At 40.6% G+C, this 19,677-nt stretch overlaps 2 protein-coding genes across 2 annotated transcripts; both read left to right on the top strand.

Annotated features, from left to right (window-relative positions):
* The first annotated feature begins 11,187 nt into the window (after window positions 1–11,187).
* Window positions 11,188–14,978, top strand: mrps14 (mitochondrial ribosomal protein S14). The gene is made up of 3 exons (XM_085804780.1): window positions 11,188–11,326; window positions 13,946–14,110; window positions 14,403–14,978. Exons 1-3 carry the CDS (start codon window positions 11,243–11,245, stop codon window positions 14,583–14,585), a joined length of 432 nt encoding a protein of 143 aa, XP_085660906.1. The 5' UTR covers window positions 11,188–11,242; the 3' UTR covers window positions 14,586–14,978.
* A 230-nt stretch (window positions 14,979–15,208) lies between these two features.
* Window positions 15,209–19,239, top strand: cacybp (calcyclin binding protein). The gene is made up of 6 exons (XM_085804759.1): window positions 15,209–15,328; window positions 16,628–16,838; window positions 16,945–17,041; window positions 17,146–17,245; window positions 17,650–17,744; window positions 18,047–19,239. The coding sequence occupies exons 1-6, from the start codon at window positions 15,311–15,313 to the stop codon at window positions 18,207–18,209; spliced, it is 684 nt and encodes a 227-aa protein (XP_085660885.1). The 5' UTR covers window positions 15,209–15,310; the 3' UTR covers window positions 18,210–19,239.
* The last annotated feature ends 438 nt before the right edge of the window (window positions 19,240–19,677 follow it).

Here is a 19,677-nt window from a genome sequence, read left to right as displayed (position 1 = left end):
AAGATGACACTGATCCAGCACACACAGCCACCAAATAGGATACAGTATATACTCAACTAAGCCCTGTTCTGATGTTCAGCCCCTTACAGTGGGATTGTAACTCTACATTCAGCAGCTTGTTTTTTTACTCTTGGAGTTGAGTTTTGTGTCTGTGTTGTGTTGTCATGTACCTGTCCTGCACTGTGCCCTCTTCAAATTTGTCTCCGCAGATAATGGCAAGCGTGCGAAACTGAGGTGAAACATTTCACACGTTGCCCTTCAGAGCTGATGTGCTGATGTGCAAGTTCCACTCGATCCACACATGCATAACTAAGTGAATGATTGAATATGTAAGCACATTTCAAAGAGTCACGAGTGTTGCTGCACATTACATCACTCATCAGTGTGTTCAAACATAAGGCGTGTTGTTTAATTGAAATTCAAGTGCAATGACAATGTGTTACTTAGACATTTACACATTTATAACTTTACTAATGAGTTGTGGAGGCGATAAATGCCCACTTATAGTAAACAACACTGTAGAGTCTACAGTGTTGTTTACTATCTACAGTGTAGACAGTGATGCTAGCTCTCTATAAGGATTAGGATGTTTTTATCATTCCTGAACATGTTGCTCGGGAAAGGGAACAAAATTAGTTGCTGAGGTCTTGGTTGAGGTAGTGCCAATAACAAAACACCAATGAAAATAAAAGTAAGTAATATAAATCAAAAGTACAAAGTGAGCAGAGAAAAGATGGTAAAAATCCAAAGATAAACAAGATGGCCGTGTCAACCAAAATTGCAGGAAAGCCCTGATATGAAACAATAGTAATCATAGTAGTAAAGTGTCCTGTAAGTGTAAGAAGCATAAATTGTTCAGCGAGATTTCAGGGTGATCAGTCCTTAAAGTGTTGAACTTGTCGGCCACAGCAGCAGCAATTCTCTGTAATAGTTATAATAGCAGCAATTGTTGCAGAATTTGTCAGTCTGACATGATGTGTTGCCACAGTGTCACATTTGTCAGTCTGACAAATTCTGTTTTCCACTGAGTTGTATTTTCTTCTTGTAAGGCTGTACTTGGTGATGTTTTGAGATACATGCTAATGACAAGCATGCCAATATGCTAAGAGCCACAATGCGGTAATCTTGTCCTGAGGTTTAGTGGGTCAGCGGGTAGTCTTATATAAAGTTCACTATTTTAGGTGTTTGTGTTAGCATGCTCATATCCTAACTATGCTGTCATCAGCTTTGCAGATATTTGATCATAAAACATAAAAGTACTGAAAAAATGTACCTGATCTTGGCGATAGCTGAAAAGTCAGAAATGGAAGAAAAAACAACCCTATAACAATGTGCCTGTGCAAAAATATCATTCCACTCCATTTAACAGTTGTCATGACATTTCAGACACAATATAAACCTTGTGGTGATGTGAACTGAAAATTCCTGAATGTCTTTGTAAAAATTTTTGCCAGTTCATTTCGTAGATGAGATAAGTGACAATAGCAATATGACACTGTCCGCGGATGTTTGTGTACATTTGAAAAATCCCATCATGATGTGTTGCCACAGTGTCACATTTTTCAAGGTTTGCTGTGACTAAGTAAGTACCTTCCACAAAAACTGCACCAGGCTGCAGTAGTGTTGACATGATATCATCAATTTCTCACTGCAGGAAGATAATGCAGGATTTATTCAAACACAATATGAAGATGCATGGAAGTTCACTATTTTTTGACTGTGGAAATACATAAAGCCAAATTATTAATTATCAAATATAAAGGTTAATTATCTAAACTCAAAGTAAGTTCATAGATAAGTGAACCCTGAATGAGGATTATTTGGATTTGCTCACTTTTTTTTTTTTTTTTACAGTAGAACAGATGTGATTTTAAAACCATCCCATGCTACTGGGAGCTGAGTGCAGTTTATGCAACACACTCAAGCAGCACACCGACTTTGGTATGAGGGCATCATTATGAATAATGTTATTTTAACCTTTTAAATTATTTTTAAACCAAATGGAGCTCTACATTGTAAGTTCATGTTAGTGCAGCATATTGGAAACCAGTGTTATGCCAACAGGGTGCCAATGATAATCATTTCAAAGTGCTTATCAAACACCATTACACACGCCATATATCCTTTTATATGATCTGTGAATGGACTTTATTTAGGAGGATGTCCACTTTGTCCTTGGTTTAATGGCACCCCAAGTTGATAGAGTCACTGCTACAGTCACCATAATGTGCACAATGCATCATATTCCTCTCGCTCTTTCTCTGCACAGTCGGGCAGCAGTATGTGAACTGTAGGGGTCATCACCATGACTTCACTGGGGTTCATTGGAAAGAAACGAGCCATGGACCTTGAACAAGTGTCATTTGAGAGTAAATAATATTCGAGCCCTTCATATCCCTCACAATGTCTATAAACCTTTAAGGCATTAGGAGGCAATGGAAATGGGCAATTTTAGTAGTGAGCAGCATACTCACCAAATGCATTTGTGTTCAATCATTATCCATGAAGTGATGTTATTACCCCTCCAATACCAATTACATGAGAAAGTTGCATCAAACATTTGTTTAGAGCAGCCACACTATTCAAACACCTTTGACCTGTGTTATTAAAATGAGAATACAGTGATAATATCAGTAGCAGGATGACACCCGCATAAGAATTTCTATTATATTTTCAGGGCTTAACATGCACAGTATGTATTTCGCAGACTGCAATGAGATGGAACGATAACCCCGCCACTTTCTTCACCGTTATCTGTGCTCAGTGGTGGTATTTAGCCTGACAACCCCTTCTTTGAAAGCGAATGATTTTCTTTAAATACATATTCATGATTCCCATGGTGTATCCTTCTCATGACCTCCGAATCGCTAACTCATCTGCAGCACAGACGGTCTCACACACGCTCTCTCTCTCATACACACAAAGCCCTGATCTGAATAACATGTGCTGCTTCAGAGCACTGCAGCCAATAGTAACCCAATCACTCATTGCATGGCTGGTAAAGCATTAGACGGGGAATGATGGACATATTAAAAAAAAAGGTGCAAAGATGTTATAGTAAAGGAGAGAGAAGACAGGTGCTTACGAGCCTGCAGTCATGCTAGTGGCTCTGTGAGGCTGCACTTAAGCACAGCACTGAGCTAAATGCTAATGCCAGTATGCTAATGTTGATGATTAGCAGGTGTTGTGTTGAACATTTTAATCATCATAGTTCATTGGTATGTAGTAGTATGTTCATTGGACAGGTAGGCCTAAGAGGCCCCAAAGAAAGCAGCATAGGAGAAACTGCAATATTGTGAATGTTGGTGCCATGCGAGGAAAGTTTTACAGTTCATCCTAAAAGGACAATGAGTGCTTGTTTTAAATCTCATGGAAGTCCAATAAATTGTTGGTAAGATATTTCAGCTCAGACCATAGTGGTGAAATAGCTGATAAACTGCATGACGTCTGTCCGGCTATTTCTCCGACCATACATTTCTTTATTTTTGCGTCCATTAGTCCGACCTCCCATTTCTCTGATTTAAGTTACCCTAACCCTAAACCTAACCGTAACACTGTAGAATAACTCGGATTAATGGGTAGTCGGAGAAATGAGCGGTCGGACTTTTGGGTGGTTGGATTGACGTAGTATGCTCCCTGATAAACTGGCACTGATATCACTAGAGCCTTGGTGCTTGTTTGGCTATAAATACACATAGGACATAGCCTATCACCTACATGACATACTATGTGTGATCTTTCCAAACAAAGTTGCAAACAAGTGTCTGCATCTGTATCTACAAGGATCCTATGGGGGCTATATTACTGCAGTGCACAGCGGCTAAGTGGAAACGTATCATGCCTGTGTTGATTTGGAGGAACACAGCAGCCTTGTACAGATAACTGTCTCTGTCACCAGCTGGCAGTGTCACAGCCACTTGGGGGTTTCTGTCACCTCTGATTTTCTACAGACTGCTGCTCTACATGTGTATGCTCGTGAGTAACGGAGTGATTAACATTTAAAAGGTTGATTAAAAATTTTGATTCAAATGACTGTAACTCAGAGTTGGGAGGGGAACAGGAAGCAGATGTCAGATCTCACAAACAAGAACTACTGTGTCTGTCTAGTTTCCCATAATCCAGGCACGTCTTCCCCCAGTGATAATAAAGTTGAAGATGAAGGGTATGATATTTTTTTAGTTAAATTGAGCTCTTTAACTCCCCATTTCTCACATTTTATAGCGCTGCAAATGACGCACATAAGCCAGTATCTGCAAGTAAATACAGATATGAGAATCCGACACACTTGAAATAATATGACACAGAGAATGTGGTTTATGTGACAGATATCTCAGCGGCTCTTGTGTCATTATTCACCTCAGTGCAGTGTAATATACAGGAGTTATAACTCAAATGACTTCTTTAATGCCGTCTCTTTTTCTCTTTTCACTTTCAGAGCATTAGTACACAAACCATTAAACGCTAAATGTTTTTATATAATGGATGTGTCACAAAATTATTCTTTCAGTATCTTTAACACAGCACATTTTTTTTCTTTCTCTCAGCACCAAGGAGAGCAGCAGACAGAGGGATGCAATATGCTGGAGGTCCTGTGTGTTGATATTATCTGTCAGGTATCATTAGTTTTACAATGGGAACTTGAAGCCAATGAAACATCAACTGTTCAGCCATCCATGTGAACTTTAAATATGCAGCCTGCTGCCGCAATATGAAACACAAGTTGGAGCAGGATCTATCTGACTAAATCTCTTAACATCTGTGGCAAAATTGCTAATAATAACAACAGACTAATAATAATTAATAATGATTATAATATAAACTGACATGAAAAACAGGCAAAACAAACAGATAAAAACCTATACAGAGTAGAATAATTCAAAGGAGAGGAAGATTAGGAAATGTTAAGAGCGTTAAGGTTATAGACAGCCGACCTGATCTCCTCGGGCTGATCGACCCTGAGCCTCGGGGCCCTGGCTGCAAATGCTCTGTCCCTTTTAATTTTTAACCATGAATTGATTATTTATGAAATTAGCAGCTAACACTTTCGACTGTTGCTGGTTATCAATACTTCTGAGTGTCAGTGTGTTCTTTTATGTGCATGTGCATTTATGTGTTGATGTTGCTCACACTTATCTGACACACACTTGAGTGTTGGTATCACCTGTGGGATTTAAATTCAAAACAGCACAGCAGACAACAGTATGGATTTTTTTTAGGAGCCCTCTCCCACTAAATTTATGCTCATCTCTGACTAAGATCTAACACTCCTCCCAACTCAGGGAGAAAACTTGCTGACATCCTTGACATACCACTCAGTCCCTGCTGTTTTGGATTGACGATGCTGGAGGAGCAAACTAATACTTGCCACTCAACCAGGCTGGATAGCAGGAGATGAGTGATTGCACTGTTGATGGGGGTAATTCTGCACAGATAGGGGTGGAAGGAGGAGGGAGGGGTTACAATAAATAACAGAATACAAATACAGTGAGATTGATAAATACTGCATGACAATCTTCTGTCTTCTCTGTTACAGTCGGTGAAAGAGGGGTCCGATCTCAAGCAGTGAATGACAAATGAAACCTGCTGCAGTGAAATTTTACACAGGAAGAGATACAGAGAAGGAATATCATTGCAAAGGTCTAGACGGACCCAATGTTTTTCAAATGATACATTTTGAAACTGTTCATGTGCATTAAAACGATAGCCTGAGCTTTTGGGGAATACGATGATTTAGATGAAAGCTTAGGTAAGCAAACCAGCTGCGACCTCAACAGATACAGTGGGCCTCTAGCTTCATAGACCAGGCTCAAGCGCAGGTGCGTCGTGTCAATGGGGTGTGTCCAGGCGCATTTTGCAAGTTTTGTGCGCCGCGTACCCTGGCGCAAGTACTGCTCTTTCACCACCGGCGCAAGTGGGAAACAAGGAGGGGAGAGGCCAAACTATCAAAATGGTAGTGCACCGTGTTGCGCTGCACGAAACTTGCATTGTGCGCGTAACGTGCAACGCTTACGCTCCGCCACCTTGCGCCACGCCGCATAACTAGAGCTCAGTATGTGCATTCAACTAACTTTTGGCAGCAATAACTAAATGTTGAACTATTCCTTGTAAAATACTTATCATATTACATGCATTTTCCCCCATATCAGCATGGTTGTAGCTAATTTCTTGTGTTAGGAGTGTTTTTAGCAAGAAACACAATTTGTACACATCACCTTTAAGGGGTCAAGTGGTTTAACCAAACAAAGGGATTTCTAAAAAAAAAAAAACACAGCAGTGCACTTGATGTTGAAACACAGAGAGAAAAAGACATGAAAAGGACAATAGTCCGAAGGCCAAGTGTATTTCAACAAGCAACAGAATAATGTTGTCTGTGAATTGGTAAGTGAGAAAATGTCATTTGGCCCAGGTGGATCTACTATCTGTTTGGCTTATGACATTTGGTAGGCATTTGAGTTTCCCAGTAGGAAACCTTTTCAAATCTGATCTTTCAGGCAAATACAAAAAACTATAAATGCAAACAGTTCTCTCTCTTGTGGCTCTGATTGCTTGTTTCTATACTCCCTAATCTCAACAAGATAATTTGCCGCTCTTATTGCCCACAATATTCCTTTCTGATTTGCACTGAGTATGAACAGAACAAGAATCAGAGAGGATGAATTTATAGTGCCACAAATATAAATAATATATACTGTAATATACTGTCCTCACATGGCAGTAGCTTAGTCCAAAACAGTTATTTTCTCCATGATCCGCTCCTCATCTCATGTTGGCCTTAAAGCATCAATCTCATCTTCTGTCAACAGAGAGCAGCTCAGACATCTTAAAAAGACCAGCTTTAAATCTCACACACACACACACACACACACACACACACACACACACACACACACACACACACACACACACACACACACACACACACAACAAGAAAGAGAATTAGGCTATACAAGTGGACTGGAAGCAGCAGAGTAAAAAGAGAGAAATCATGAAGAAAATGTAGCCGTTATCTAATGGAGAGACAGAGACAAGTAAAACAAATGCAGTGATGTAGCCCCAGAGCAGAATCAATCTTGGGTGACTCAGCCTGTTTAATTCTCAGTACACCCATGATCTTACGTAGCCATATGATAGGATATGTGCAACCAAGAGGTCAAGTATGGAGGGAGTCCAATCGAGCGAAAATGTGTTCTCCCTCAGGAAAATACACTTGGTCCCAGAGAGGAGGAGAGAAGAAAGGAACAGTAGAGGAGGTGGAAAGATAAGAGAAAGGAGCAAATGACAACCCAGACCCACTCGAGAGGCAAACTGTGAGAGAAATAACAGTTACCACAGTAACTGAATGTGTTTGGCATGATCCCACTGAACAGTGCTGCAGAATCTGTCAGTTTCTGTGGCATAAGGACGACATCTAGTGGTTTTCCTATGACCAGCAGGGAATTTGCTCTTTGTGGTATAACTATTATAATTACTTCACTATAATTTGATTATCACCATGCCATGAATGTCTCTTTTTAAACCTGAATCAGGCTTTTTTTTTTTGTTTGTTTTTTTTTACAGAAAATAAGTTGCACAATAAACTGGTATTTATACTACAAGTGTTGCTGGAGCTTGATGTCCTTGATAACTAACCTAAGCCATGGCCTGTCTGAGCATTGTCACTGATTATATAAATCCCTTTATGGCTACAATTGGACATCTTGTAATGGGTACCTCCAGCATGAAACTGCACCATGACACAATGCAAACCCTATCTCAAGGTTTCATGAACATGACAATAATACTATTTAGTTGACAATAAAGTCAGTATATGTGGTTTAATTTCCTACACAGTGCTTCTCTTTTAAGGTGAATACCAGTGCAACAAATTATTTCAGCCTCAGTTACATAATCTTGACCGGGCTCACTGCACTGCTGTCATGTTAATGGATGGGGCTGCTAGGCCACTAACTTACGTTGGTAACAGATCAGTTTTATATTGCATGGCTTTGTTCTCACATCTCCCACGGCTCTGCCATGATCCAGTCTGAGGTCTTGAACCCCTGTGTAGCACACATCTGTCTACGACATCTTTATACTTAATTGCTCCTTTGTTGCCAGCTGACGGGAGACTGCATTGCTTCTCTACTGTCAATTATATTATCTGTAGGCTCTTTCTCACATCACTCTCATAACAGAAAAACACTCTAGGGTAAACACAACATCTTATTCCTAATTGCCATCATCATTGACTTGGTTACCAATCAATACAATAACAGTCCTATTCTTTGTGCTGCAGAGCTTTTCATTTTGAGTACCTGGGGATAGATGTTTAGATAGATAGGGAAGCATTAGTGACAACGGATACAGTTGCTAATGTCAACTGCTCAACTTGGTGCAGATCTTTGTTTAATATCGTCAGCAAACAAGATGGATTTGTATGAGTTTGCTCAACAAGGCCTGTATAACGCATCCACAGACACAATCAGTCTCATTCTCCCATTATTTGATCAGGAAGAAACTTGTTTACTCCCGTCAAGTTGATAATGTTTAAACCTCTCCAGCAGAGACAATTTTTGCAAGCCGAGGCAAATCTTTATTTTTACTGGGACACACTGACAGCTCCCTCTTATCATAAATTTTACAATATGGAAATGTAGAGGCTCAAGGTATTGATCCTCTCAAGCTCTGACTCATCCATGCTATGGTACAAAATGTACAGAGGGCCACCTTTAAAGGTGTTCAAATGTTTTTTATAGTCAAGATGCACGGATGCAGTAAGTTCAAAAGTGCATAGGTCATGTCACACATTAAGTTAATGGGCAAGGTGCCACTATGCCCAGAGGAATCAAAAGAGTTGACAGCAGTGATGGACTTATGTGTATGTAGAGAAAGCGGACCCCATAGTGGAATCCTTCTATGCGAAACAGAAGTGGGGAAGCTTTTCCTTGTTCATTCGATTGCATGCTGAACCCAAGCTTGTATAAAAACTGTATTAAACTTCAGATCTTGGAGTCATTTCTTGACAAATTAACCACTTCAGAAAAGCATCGTCACCAACTGAGGGACAAGAAGCAGTTCAACTGAACAAAAATACTGTAATTTTAGGATTAGGCCTGTTACCTACTGATGCAATAAGAAAGTTGAAAATTTGACATCAAGCTACAACTAGCCCATATCTATACAGTATATCACACTAATGAAATGCAAAGAATATTGTATGAAGACTGGCTACATTGTCAGGTTTACAAAATACCACTTCTTGTAAGTAGCCTACCAAATGCACGACTCCATACTGTCATTTATCATTTAAATCAATGTTCAGAGGCCTGTGCAGATTTCCCAGTCTGCTATGCTGCTCTGTCTTTCTGAAACACTGCCTGCTTGTGATAATATTGATCCAAGAAAGAAGGAATCCCCTGAAGGCTCTACAATAATGGGGACTGTTTGAGAAACGCTTGATGGAATCTGCTGCTATTGTTCTATTATCTTCTATAAAAACATGTAGAACAATGCCCTGCTGTACCTCAAGTTGAAAGAAGACCACAGAGCATCTTTTTATAGAACACATGAATTTCATTGTAGGGGTCGCCAGGGAAGAGAAGATGGGTCTGAGTTTCAGAATAGGATTTCAGGAAGACATAAGGTTTAGATTTGGAGAGGGAATCGGTCCATCTGTGGAAGGTAAGAAAGACAGTAGCCTGTGCACTTATAACAACACTGCCACCTGCTGGTGTCATCACAAGGTTTTAAAAATTAGAGCTAATCTTGCAATGACTGCATCAGTAGTCAGGGGACTGTTGTTCTCATTATATTGCTGTAGATCTAATATTGCAAACCAGTGCCCATGAATGAATGTCACAGTCAGGCAGCTTGGTAGCCTAGGCTACTAGTTTACAAAAGCTCTTCATAGTAGTCATGATGCAAAGGTCCCCTTTGGCATGGAAGTACCTTAGGGTCGTACAAATAAATCTATCCTAAGACACAAGTGAGATCACACTTTGTATCCGAAATAAACACGTTTTTAAAATGCCTTTTTTTAATTGAGAAAACGCATGTTAAAAGCACATTCCATTTAGAATGTCCATATAAACTACAATGTTTTCAGCTACTGGATGTTATCTACAGCTTATTTGTGACATGATTGCAATATTTCAGGATTGTTTCTCAAATTGAATGATGAACAGGGATCTAATGCCTTTCAATCTGTAGTGCGGACTGACATAGGAAGCATAAAGTCCAGCCAAGACATTCCATTATGGCTAATTTGAAATAAGAAATAAAGATACTGTAACATCATGAGATTGATAAAATGAGCATTAACAAGCATTCACAAAAGTAAAAATCTACCAAAATAATGAAGTTTACCAGTTTCTCAACATTACTCTAAGAGAGGATCTTAGCCAGCTATACTGCGCAGGTGAAATAAGTCAGTCCTAATCATATTCTTTATGTGAGAGCTGCAAACTTAAACTTCCCTATATGTACATAAAAGCTGAACACTGCTTATTAAGGGCGCTCTACACTAAAATTTGTTAGTTTACTTTAGGAGCACTATGTAAAATGTATTCAGTATCAGGTTCTATAAGCCTTAAATAATGTACAGGTTCCAATGTGACCAATTTTTACATTTGAGAACAGTAAAAACATGTTTCCTTTGACTTTAAGTTGACGTATAATATGACCCAGAATGGGTCATACATGTAAATTCAACTTTTTTAAATCAACATACACAAGCAGTAACTATAGGTAGGCCTATATTTTGACCAACACAATATTTGGCTAATTGGTCTTTCCTGACACTACTGTGGTATGAATTATATCTTATTATTTAACTACTTGTAGGCTATATTTGTTGCACTCCGTCTGATGTTCAACAAATTAGTATCAGTATAGTTTCGGATACAAAGTGTGATCTAACTTGTGATCTAACTTGTGTCTTAGGATAGATTTATTTGTATGACCCTAAGGTACTTCCATGCCAAAGGGGACCTTTGCATCATGACTTGAAGTCAAAGGCCTATTTTTTTGGGCTTAACCTCCCTACTATCAGCCAATTGACATGTAGGCTAATATCGACCTACATAGGCCTAATTATCCAGTAGTCTATCTGAAATCTAAAAGGCTAAAAACTCGTAAGATTTTAAACCACTGTTGACTACTACTTTGAATACCAACTTCAGGTTTCGGTTTATAACATTTTCAACTCCAGGTCAACAGGTGGCGCTACGTTCATCATGTCCCATCCTCCTTCTTTGGTGGTGTGATGCTCAAATCCAACATGGCGGCCCTCAGGGTAGCATGCTCAGGGTTAAATGCTATATATTCAACTATCTGCGCCCCAAAGCAGGTAAATAACTCTCAATAGCGTACTGTGGTGTGGCTACATGTGTGTTCACCAAGACTAGATCGTATACTATTGACTGGGGGAAAGAGAAGTCAGTGTTGATGGGGTTAATGGTCCAAGTAGCTTCGCAGCTAATGCTAAGGAACGTCTTTTATAATGTTACTAAACGGAGACAAATACGTATCAGCAGTAAGGCAGTGTGACCGGTTTTTAAACATAAACATTTCCCAATGGTTTTGTATGTTGCATCGTTCATAAACGCTGTTACCACTTGTTAAGGTAACGGTGACTTCAAGGTGTCATTTCAAATAAATGGAGGCAGATGTCAACAAATCATTTGGACTCATTAACTCATTCAACAAATGAGTCCTCTGACAGCAGACGAGCTTGTAAACAACAATAGCATGTAAATGGTAAAATGAGTAATACTTAGGTGAATACACTGTATTGAGCTAAATGTTTCTCTTACTCCACTTTACTAGAGTCTTCATACATAGAAGCATAAAATCTAGCAATAAAATAAAAATATATTCTTCTTTAATTTCTCTTAATCAATTTAAAACAAATGGCAGATTTACAGCTAGACTGCTACACACAATATTAAAGCAGAAGTAAGCGATATTTTTGTGTTAATATAAGTCTTAAATAGTTATATCTTCCGACAGCAATCACTTACATAGAGTGTTTGGACCGAAACACGGGTCTGTCAGTCCCTCTGCTCTGCTCTGAGCCGAGGAGAAAACTTTTCTCGTATCCTACAAGTTTTATCCAATGAGGAGAGAGAACGGCATGCAGGGCTGTGTGTGCAGCCAAGGGATGCGCGTGAATGTGGTGACGTAGGGACGAGGACCAATAGATCCATGACGAGGGCGGGGGCTGCTAACTCCATCGACTGACAAGACGTTATGGTGCGTTCAAGGCAACCCGTAACTCGTGTTTTTCCGACCTGTGAACTCGTACCAGTTCGATCTGGTACGAGTTCACGGGTCGGAAGTTACGAGTGGCCGTTATAGTGACTTTCACAGGTAAAACAGGTCGGAAAAACACGAGTGGGTTGCCTGGAACGCTACAAAGTCGTAAGTCGTGACTTGAAGCTGTAATTTACAGTTTCAAAAGCCTGCCTGGAACGCAGCATTAGCCAAAACGACCGGATCGCTTACTTCTGCTTTAATCAACTTAAAACAAATGGCAGATTTACAGCTAGACTGCTACACACAATATTAACTGATACAATGAGGATGATGGATTGGGAGAAGTCTAGACAGCATGCTGTAGGCTACTTGTCCACAGAAGATACGCCATGGCTGCGATGAATGGGAGTGGACCGATCTTTTGCTCAAAACCACATTTTTTATCCACAGACAGCGTCAGATGGCTATGCAAACCTACACCGAGGGATTTGTTTACTTCAAGCAAGCCGACGGACATGTTTGAACGGAGCTGTAATATAGAGTCTCGCAAAGTCTCGTGTGAGAGTCAAGGTGACGGCTAATTATGTTTACAGGTCGTCATCTCAGAGCCACAACGTCTTCGTAGCAGTAAGAGCAAGTCTGGATATTGTTTATTCTGCCTGTAAACATACTGAGCGTGTCAACTTGACTCTCGTGCGAAACGGCTCCGTTTACAAACATGTCGGCTTTCTTGAAGTAAACAAACTCCCCAGTGTATGTCTGAATAGCCATCTGATGTTGTCTGTGAGGAAAAATATGGGATGTAAATAGCCTAAACAGCGTAAGGTCGGTCCGCTCTCATTCATCGCTGCTGTGGCGATGCGGGGACAGACAGAACTCCTGCAAAATAGGAGTAATTACAAAGAAATATCTTCAGATTCCTATAAAACTATTAAAGCAGAAGTAAGCGATCCGGTCGTTTTGGCTAATGCTGCGTTCCAGGCAGGCTTTTGAAACCGTAAATTACAGCTTCAAGTCACAACTTACGACTTTGTAGCGTTCCAGGCAACCCACTCGTGTTTTTCCGACCTGTTTTACCTGTGAAAGTGCACTATAACGGCCACTCGTAACTTCCGACCCGTGAACTCGTACCAGATCGAACTGGTACGACTTCACAGGTCGGAAAAACACGAGTTACGGGTTGCCTTGAACGCACCATAACGTCTTGTCAGCCGATGGAGTTAGCAGCCCCCGCCCTCGTCATGGATCTATTGGTCCTCGTCCCTACGTCACCATATTCAGGCACATCCCTTGGCTGCACACACAGCCCTGCATGCCGTTCTCTCTCCTCATTGGATAAAACTTGTAGGATACGAGAAAAGTTTTCTCCTCGGCTCAGAGCAGAGCAGGGGGACTGAGAGACCCGTGTTTCGGTCCAAACACTCTATAGAAGTGATTGCTGTCGGAAGATATAACTATTTAAGACTTATATTAACACAAAAATATCGCTTACTTCTGCTTTAAACTATAGCTCCAGGTTGATTTTTACCTGGAATTGTCCTTTAAGATCATAGTTACCCTAAGTAAGAGCTATGCGTTTGTGTTTGGTTTCATTTTACAAAGGCTTCAGGAACAGTCTTCAACATTACCCTCAGATCTTGTTTGACCTGTGGCACATAGGTATGTAACATCGGCTATCGGTCACTAACAACTTCTGAAACATTGTGTGCAGGCCCTGAGGAGCTGCTGGTGGTCTGTGGAGCAGGTTAGAGGTTACTACGTGAACTGGAGGATGCTGAGGGACGTCAAGAGAAGGCAGATGGCTTTTGACTATGCTGATGAGAGGCTACGGATCAATGCACTGAGGAAGAACACCATCCTACCTAAAGAGCTTCAGGTAGACTTCAATACTTCTTTTATTGACACACCAATCAAGGTATAAATGATGTGAGGCAATATATCTGTGTGATGTGATAATGAATCAGGAATTATAATGGTTTTGCTGTCATTAGGTAATTAAAGAAATGTGGCATCTTTGTGCACATTGCACATTATATTAATTGTTACAGCTGCATCTTTTGTGGGCATTATAGAAGATGATTTATTAAAATCAACAACCAATGTGCAATGTCATTCAGAATTATTTAAAGTAAAAAGAAAGACTGACATCCATTTTTATATCTTTGCAGGAGGTGGCAGATAAAGAAATTTCAGCACTACCCAGAGACAGCTGCCCCGTGAGAATACGCAACAGGTGTGTGATGACTTCCCGACCCCGGGGAGTGAAGCGGAGGTGGAGACTAAGCCGTATTGTCTTCCGTGATCTGGCTGATCACAACCAGATGTCTGGGATTCAGAGGGCAAGGTGGTGATTTGGGCTGCACTGGACTCTACAGTTGGATTGGATCGTGGAAAACAAGCTGTATCTAGGATCAGAGGCACAGGACGTTCACCATCAACTTGTTTTGGCCTTTTAGTGTCTGGGATCTTAAGACACACTGACTATAATAAAATACAAACACCTGGAACATTAACCGAGATCACGGCAGCATGTTTTCACTATTTGTTTTTGTTTAATAAAGACATGACGGAGTCCTTTCTGTAGATTGTTTATCCATTTTTCCCAGTGGCTCTTCCAAATGTGAAACATGCCACCTTACCTAATATTTAAAGAGAAGATGACCATGCAACTTCTCAGTGGAGCAAATGAAAATGTAACTTAGTAGTGTATGCAGATATGGATGAATAAACATTGTTGTACATTACTGTTTTCTTAATTGTGTCAGTTTATTGTAGAATGCAGAAATCGATGCGCAGATATGTTAAAATATTTGGTCTGCAACGCATGGTTAAAAATGCAAGTAATGCAATGAGCTTCTTCAGTAAGTGTAGACCTGTAGACTTATGAGTTTCATTTTTGTGGACTGTGAACACTCCTTTCCGGCAGGTGGCGGTAGTGTACTTACAGACCGACCTGCCGACTACCAGCAGCAGCAAAGAGGAAGAACCGCTGCACACTCAGAGCAGTGAGGAGAATATAACGTTAGGCTACTGCTGGACCAAGATCATACAATTGATACAATCAAATAAAACCAAAATGGATCTAACCGAACAGGTAAGAAGCATGTTTTACTCAGCTGCGCATACTCACTGACGGAGCAACAATGAAGGCGGTACGGTCCAAACTGAAACAACTACATGTTTCCACGTTAACTTAGCCATTAGCAACACCGCTAACGGGCTAAGTGATAGGCTATCTATCTATTTTTTTCCAAACATTAGTAGTTTCAGAAATAAGACAAATGTTGTACAACTTACAACATTAAATTTAGGTGCTAAATTCCATGAAATGATTGTGCTTCCTTGGTGTTTATCAGTGGTCACCACGCAAACTGTAGTTTACCAGAACATTGTAGCAACTTAATGCTAACATGGCTAATGTCAGCTATGTAATGATCACTGGTACGTTAATGACACATGACTTGTCATGGCATCGAGGTGAAATAAGACGTTTTGGCTGCACTTGTGTCCACTGAAATCCTAAAGTATATCAGGTAATAGTATGTATAAGTTAAGTGTGTGGTGGTTGGTGACTTAGGACCGACCACTGCAGTAACATTGTAGTAGTTCATCTTCAAGGGTGTCAGATCTGAGGACACAGCCCTCCGCCCTCTTCGCCATAGCTTAACCCCCTTCCAGATTCAGCTTTGTAACCTGACTTTGTTTTTATCTTCATATTTACCGGGTACTGGTTAGTCAGTAATGTCTCCTGTAAACCTCCAGCTTTTCACACAGCATGTCAAAAACATCTACCTCGAGCTTTGGCCTGCCACTGGCAGCTTCAGACAGCCTTGTCTGTTTTATTGCCTCGGCTGATAACACCAGGTTAAAGCTGAATCCTGCTCCACCTGTATTCATTCCCCTTGGGAGGAGAAGCCAAGTCCAAATCCTGGGATGAGGAGGAGGTGGAGGACTAACAGAAGCAGTGCTGCTGTCCCAAACCCATGCTTCAGCAGCTAGCCGCCCACAAATCCCTGCTGCTGCTGCAGCCTCCTCCTTGTGCTAAAAGCCAGGGGTGCTGCTTGCCCTGTACGAGCCTCCCTCTCCGGCTTGCAACACTCAGTAAAGGTGTTGGTCCAAGCCTCACATCTAGCCAACAAAAGCAACACTGGTATCATGGTGCTTCTGTTACACAAGCGGACCCTTCCCTTCCTCACTGGCTTACATGTGGAGGACAGTGACAGAGCAGTATGTGATGCACAGCCCTCCTCATCCATCCCGGATGGTGTGGTTGTAATGTAAAAACACAATTTTCCCAGAGATGAAGCAAGAGAGGTATTCTGAATGTAAACCAACACTGTCTAATTCGATGACGTGCATTTCTCAGTGGTCTTTTGCTTGCTCCCTAATGCAGATCAACCAGTTGGAGGCAGATTTGCAGGAGCTGGGGTCACTCTTGGAGAAGTCTGAGAGGAAAAGAGTGCAGGAACTGCTCAAACAGGAGCAGAAGAAGGTGGAGAAGGAGCTTTCAGTCAAGCGACAACAGAAGGAACAACAGGCCAGGAGACAAGCTGACCCATCTGCAGCCTCTAAAGCAACATACACAGTCAAGATCACTAACTATGGTATGGTGCCACTGTTCACCATGTGTAATCTGTGAGAAAGTGTGTGAGAGAGACGGAGCTGAGAACGTGTTTGAAACTTGGTGACACTTTTGCATCTTCTATGCAGCCTGGGACCAGTCCGAGAAGTTTGTCAAGATTTACCTCACACTGAAGGACGTGCACAAAATTCCATCAGAAAATGTGGAGGTCAACTTCACAGAAAGGTATGGTGATACGTAGCAAACACCTATTTACACATATTTAGTGCTCATTCACCAGCAAGTGTCACTGACCAAACTATTGTATTTGCACATTCTCTCTGTTGCAGGTCATTTTCAGTCCTTGTAAAGGATCTAGATGGGAAAAACCATCAGATGACAGTTCTCAATCTGTTGTTTCCAATTGACGAAAAGGACAGCTACAAAAAGGTGAATGAAGAACAACAAAACGTCTTCATTTCTTTGAATCCTGTTTGTTCTGTCACATTGTTTTACATCTTGGAGCTGTTTTGTCTTTAAAGATGTTTATCATATTGGCATATTCGCAAACACGCTAGTGTAGCTCTTCACCTTTGTTTGACATCTGCAAAACATTCTGTCCGAGTCTGTGGGCACACTCTCAACTGTTTAGCCATTCAAGGCCACAAAGTAGACAATATTGAAGGGTTTAATTTCTAAGGTCTTGGCATGGTGAGATCAAGATGGCTTGCTCGTCATACCTTGTTCCGACGGTGTTCACCCTCGGTCTTGATTGGGCAACTCCTGATTAAAATATGGGGGTATCTTTGTCTTCCTGAACGACCACCTGTAACCACCTTTCCTCCCTGTAACAGATAAAAACAGACATGGTCCTGGTCATGTGCAAGAAGCAGGCAACAAAGAAGTGGGAGTGCCTGACAAAGGTGGACAAGCAATCAAAAGAAAAAGAGTAAGTTCAATTTCAGTTTTTGCAATTTGCATCAATTCAGAATTTTAATGGAGGCTAAAACCACTGCACTGTAATGTATCATGTACAAATGCATCATCAACAGCCAATGACACACTGGAAGGAGTAGTTGCATGAAGAATTAACTGAATTATAGTTTGTTTTTTGTTTTTTTCAACCATTATTGACTGCATGTAAACGCAGTCACTGTGAAGAATATTGAGGTGCAGTACCAGGTCTATGTGCCAGGTGTCACCGAGACACACAACACAGTCTTATGCTGTTTCTCTAATGCCTCTCAATAGTAAACCCACTATGGAGGAGAACGCAGACCCCAGCGACGGCCTGATGAGCATGCTGAAGAAGATCTACTCCGAGGGTGACGACGAGATGAAGAGAACCATCAACAAAGCCTGGTCAGAGTCCCAGGAGAAGAAGATACGAGGAGAAGAGATGATGGACTTCTAAAACTGCACTCACCGGTTTTCCGCAGCAAGAAGTGAGATCATCCAGGGCTGTAGCAGACCTGAGTTGAATATTAAATGTTTCCAATATATCTCCACAAATATCAACCTTGAATTTAGGTATACAGCTGATGGATGGGTTGGCAGGAATGAAGTCGTAAGAATAATGCCCTGAATGGCCTTGTATGGGAAAACCGGGTTATTGATGTTTTGTTAGACATCAGTCATAATGCTGAAATCTGTCCTTAAATGAAATGGAAAATTCTGATACAAGAACAAGGGTGCTGTTCACCCTACAAATGACAGTTTCATAAGTTTTTGTTTTTTGCTCATGTGAAAGGGTTAAAGGACCACAATGCAGTACATTTTTGTTTGTCTTTTCAATTAAACACCTGTGAGTAGAAGATGGTTTTAATTCAACCAGGAAAAGCGTTGTAAGCTACATTGTACATGTTTTGTGAAGGCACTTGTTAATAATGTTCCAGTGCAGAATTCAGTGTAGCTAAAATGAAATGATACCAGGGAGGATTTCAAGTGTACATTTGCCAAAGTCACATTTCTGTTCCTTCATTGAAGACGACCTGAAGGCCCTACTGACCAAGTCTCCAAGTCATATCAGCCTTTTAATATTTGTTCTGTTGTTTTTGTCATTCCATACGTAGATCATATGATAAGTGCAAAGAGGGAACTTCTCACGCATCTGTCAGGTGTCAAAATTCACATAACTGGGTGTTTCTTTGTGTTTGGAATTTATTGTATTGAACTCATTCCTGTTGCCGAGTGTAACGCCCCAAGACATTCTTCTTGAATTACATAATGTGGCCGTTGCATTTTTTGATAGTGATAGACAGTTTCTGACTAATTTATATTTATGGTTTAACTGTTCACTGTGATTTTGTTTTCCGACCAATATTTGTGAATATGTAAAAATTTACATATTGATTGTTTTGATAGTTTTCTCTGGCCTGTGTCATCATCTTACATGTAGTTTTGTCCACCCTCAGGTTGCAAACAAATACAACTCTTCAGCTGAATCCTCTTTGTCTCAAGTTGTCTTCTGCTTCTGGTGTGGGAAAAGATTTTATTTAATTTATTGGACATTTGTTTGTTAGTTCATGTTAAGGGCTGTGTCTATATGGGGTTAATCTGAATTCATTTCAAACTCCACAAAACTTGATTTCCAAACATTAGAGGGATGAACTGTGATCCAAACACTGTTTGACTAAAATTGTTTCTGCTTCTTGTCTCCTGCTTGCACTGCTGTTCAGTTTCAAAATGGTCAATATTTAATCACAACACAATAAGGGAAGTTCATACAGTCAACTTAAAATGCCTGCAGGGTATGGGCTGGAGTTTTTCTCCACCAGGTGGCAGCTGTGATCAGTACTTCACTTCTCTGGAGATTTCAGAGATACACACACAGCAAATCCAACCCAAGTTTTTTTTTTAATTGCAGGAGTTAGGGCTTTTAT

This window comes from Trachurus japonicus, chromosome 17, assembly GCF_045865225.1.
Source record: "Trachurus japonicus isolate A0001 chromosome 17, Traja_1.0".
Taxonomy (NCBI): Eukaryota; Metazoa; Chordata; class Actinopteri; order Carangiformes; family Carangidae; genus Trachurus; species Trachurus japonicus.
This window is presented reverse-complemented; position numbering and strand designations above follow the sequence as displayed.

What these genes read in the sequence shown, in the direction of transcription:
- mrps14 (XM_085804780.1), top strand. Translation starts at nt 11,243, where the DNA reads ATGCTCAAATCCAACATGGCGGCCCTCAGGGTAGCATGCTCAGGGTTA. An exon ending in CTATCTGCGCCCCAAAGCAG is followed by an intron (nt 11,327 to 13,945) that starts GTAAATAACTCT and finishes CATTGTGTGCAG; the next exon opens with GCCCTGAGGAGCTGCTGGTG. An exon ending in TCCTACCTAAAGAGCTTCAG is followed by an intron (nt 14,111 to 14,402) that starts GTAGACTTCAAT and finishes ATATCTTTGCAG; the next exon opens with GAGGTGGCAGATAAAGAAAT.
- cacybp (XM_085804759.1), top strand. An exon ending in AGTCAAGATCACTAACTATG is followed by an intron (nt 16,839 to 16,944) that starts GTATGGTGCCAC and finishes TCTTCTATGCAG; the next exon opens with CCTGGGACCAGTCCGAGAAG. An exon ending in GAGGTCAACTTCACAGAAAG is followed by an intron (nt 17,042 to 17,145) that starts GTATGGTGATAC and finishes TCTCTGTTGCAG; the next exon opens with GTCATTTTCAGTCCTTGTAA.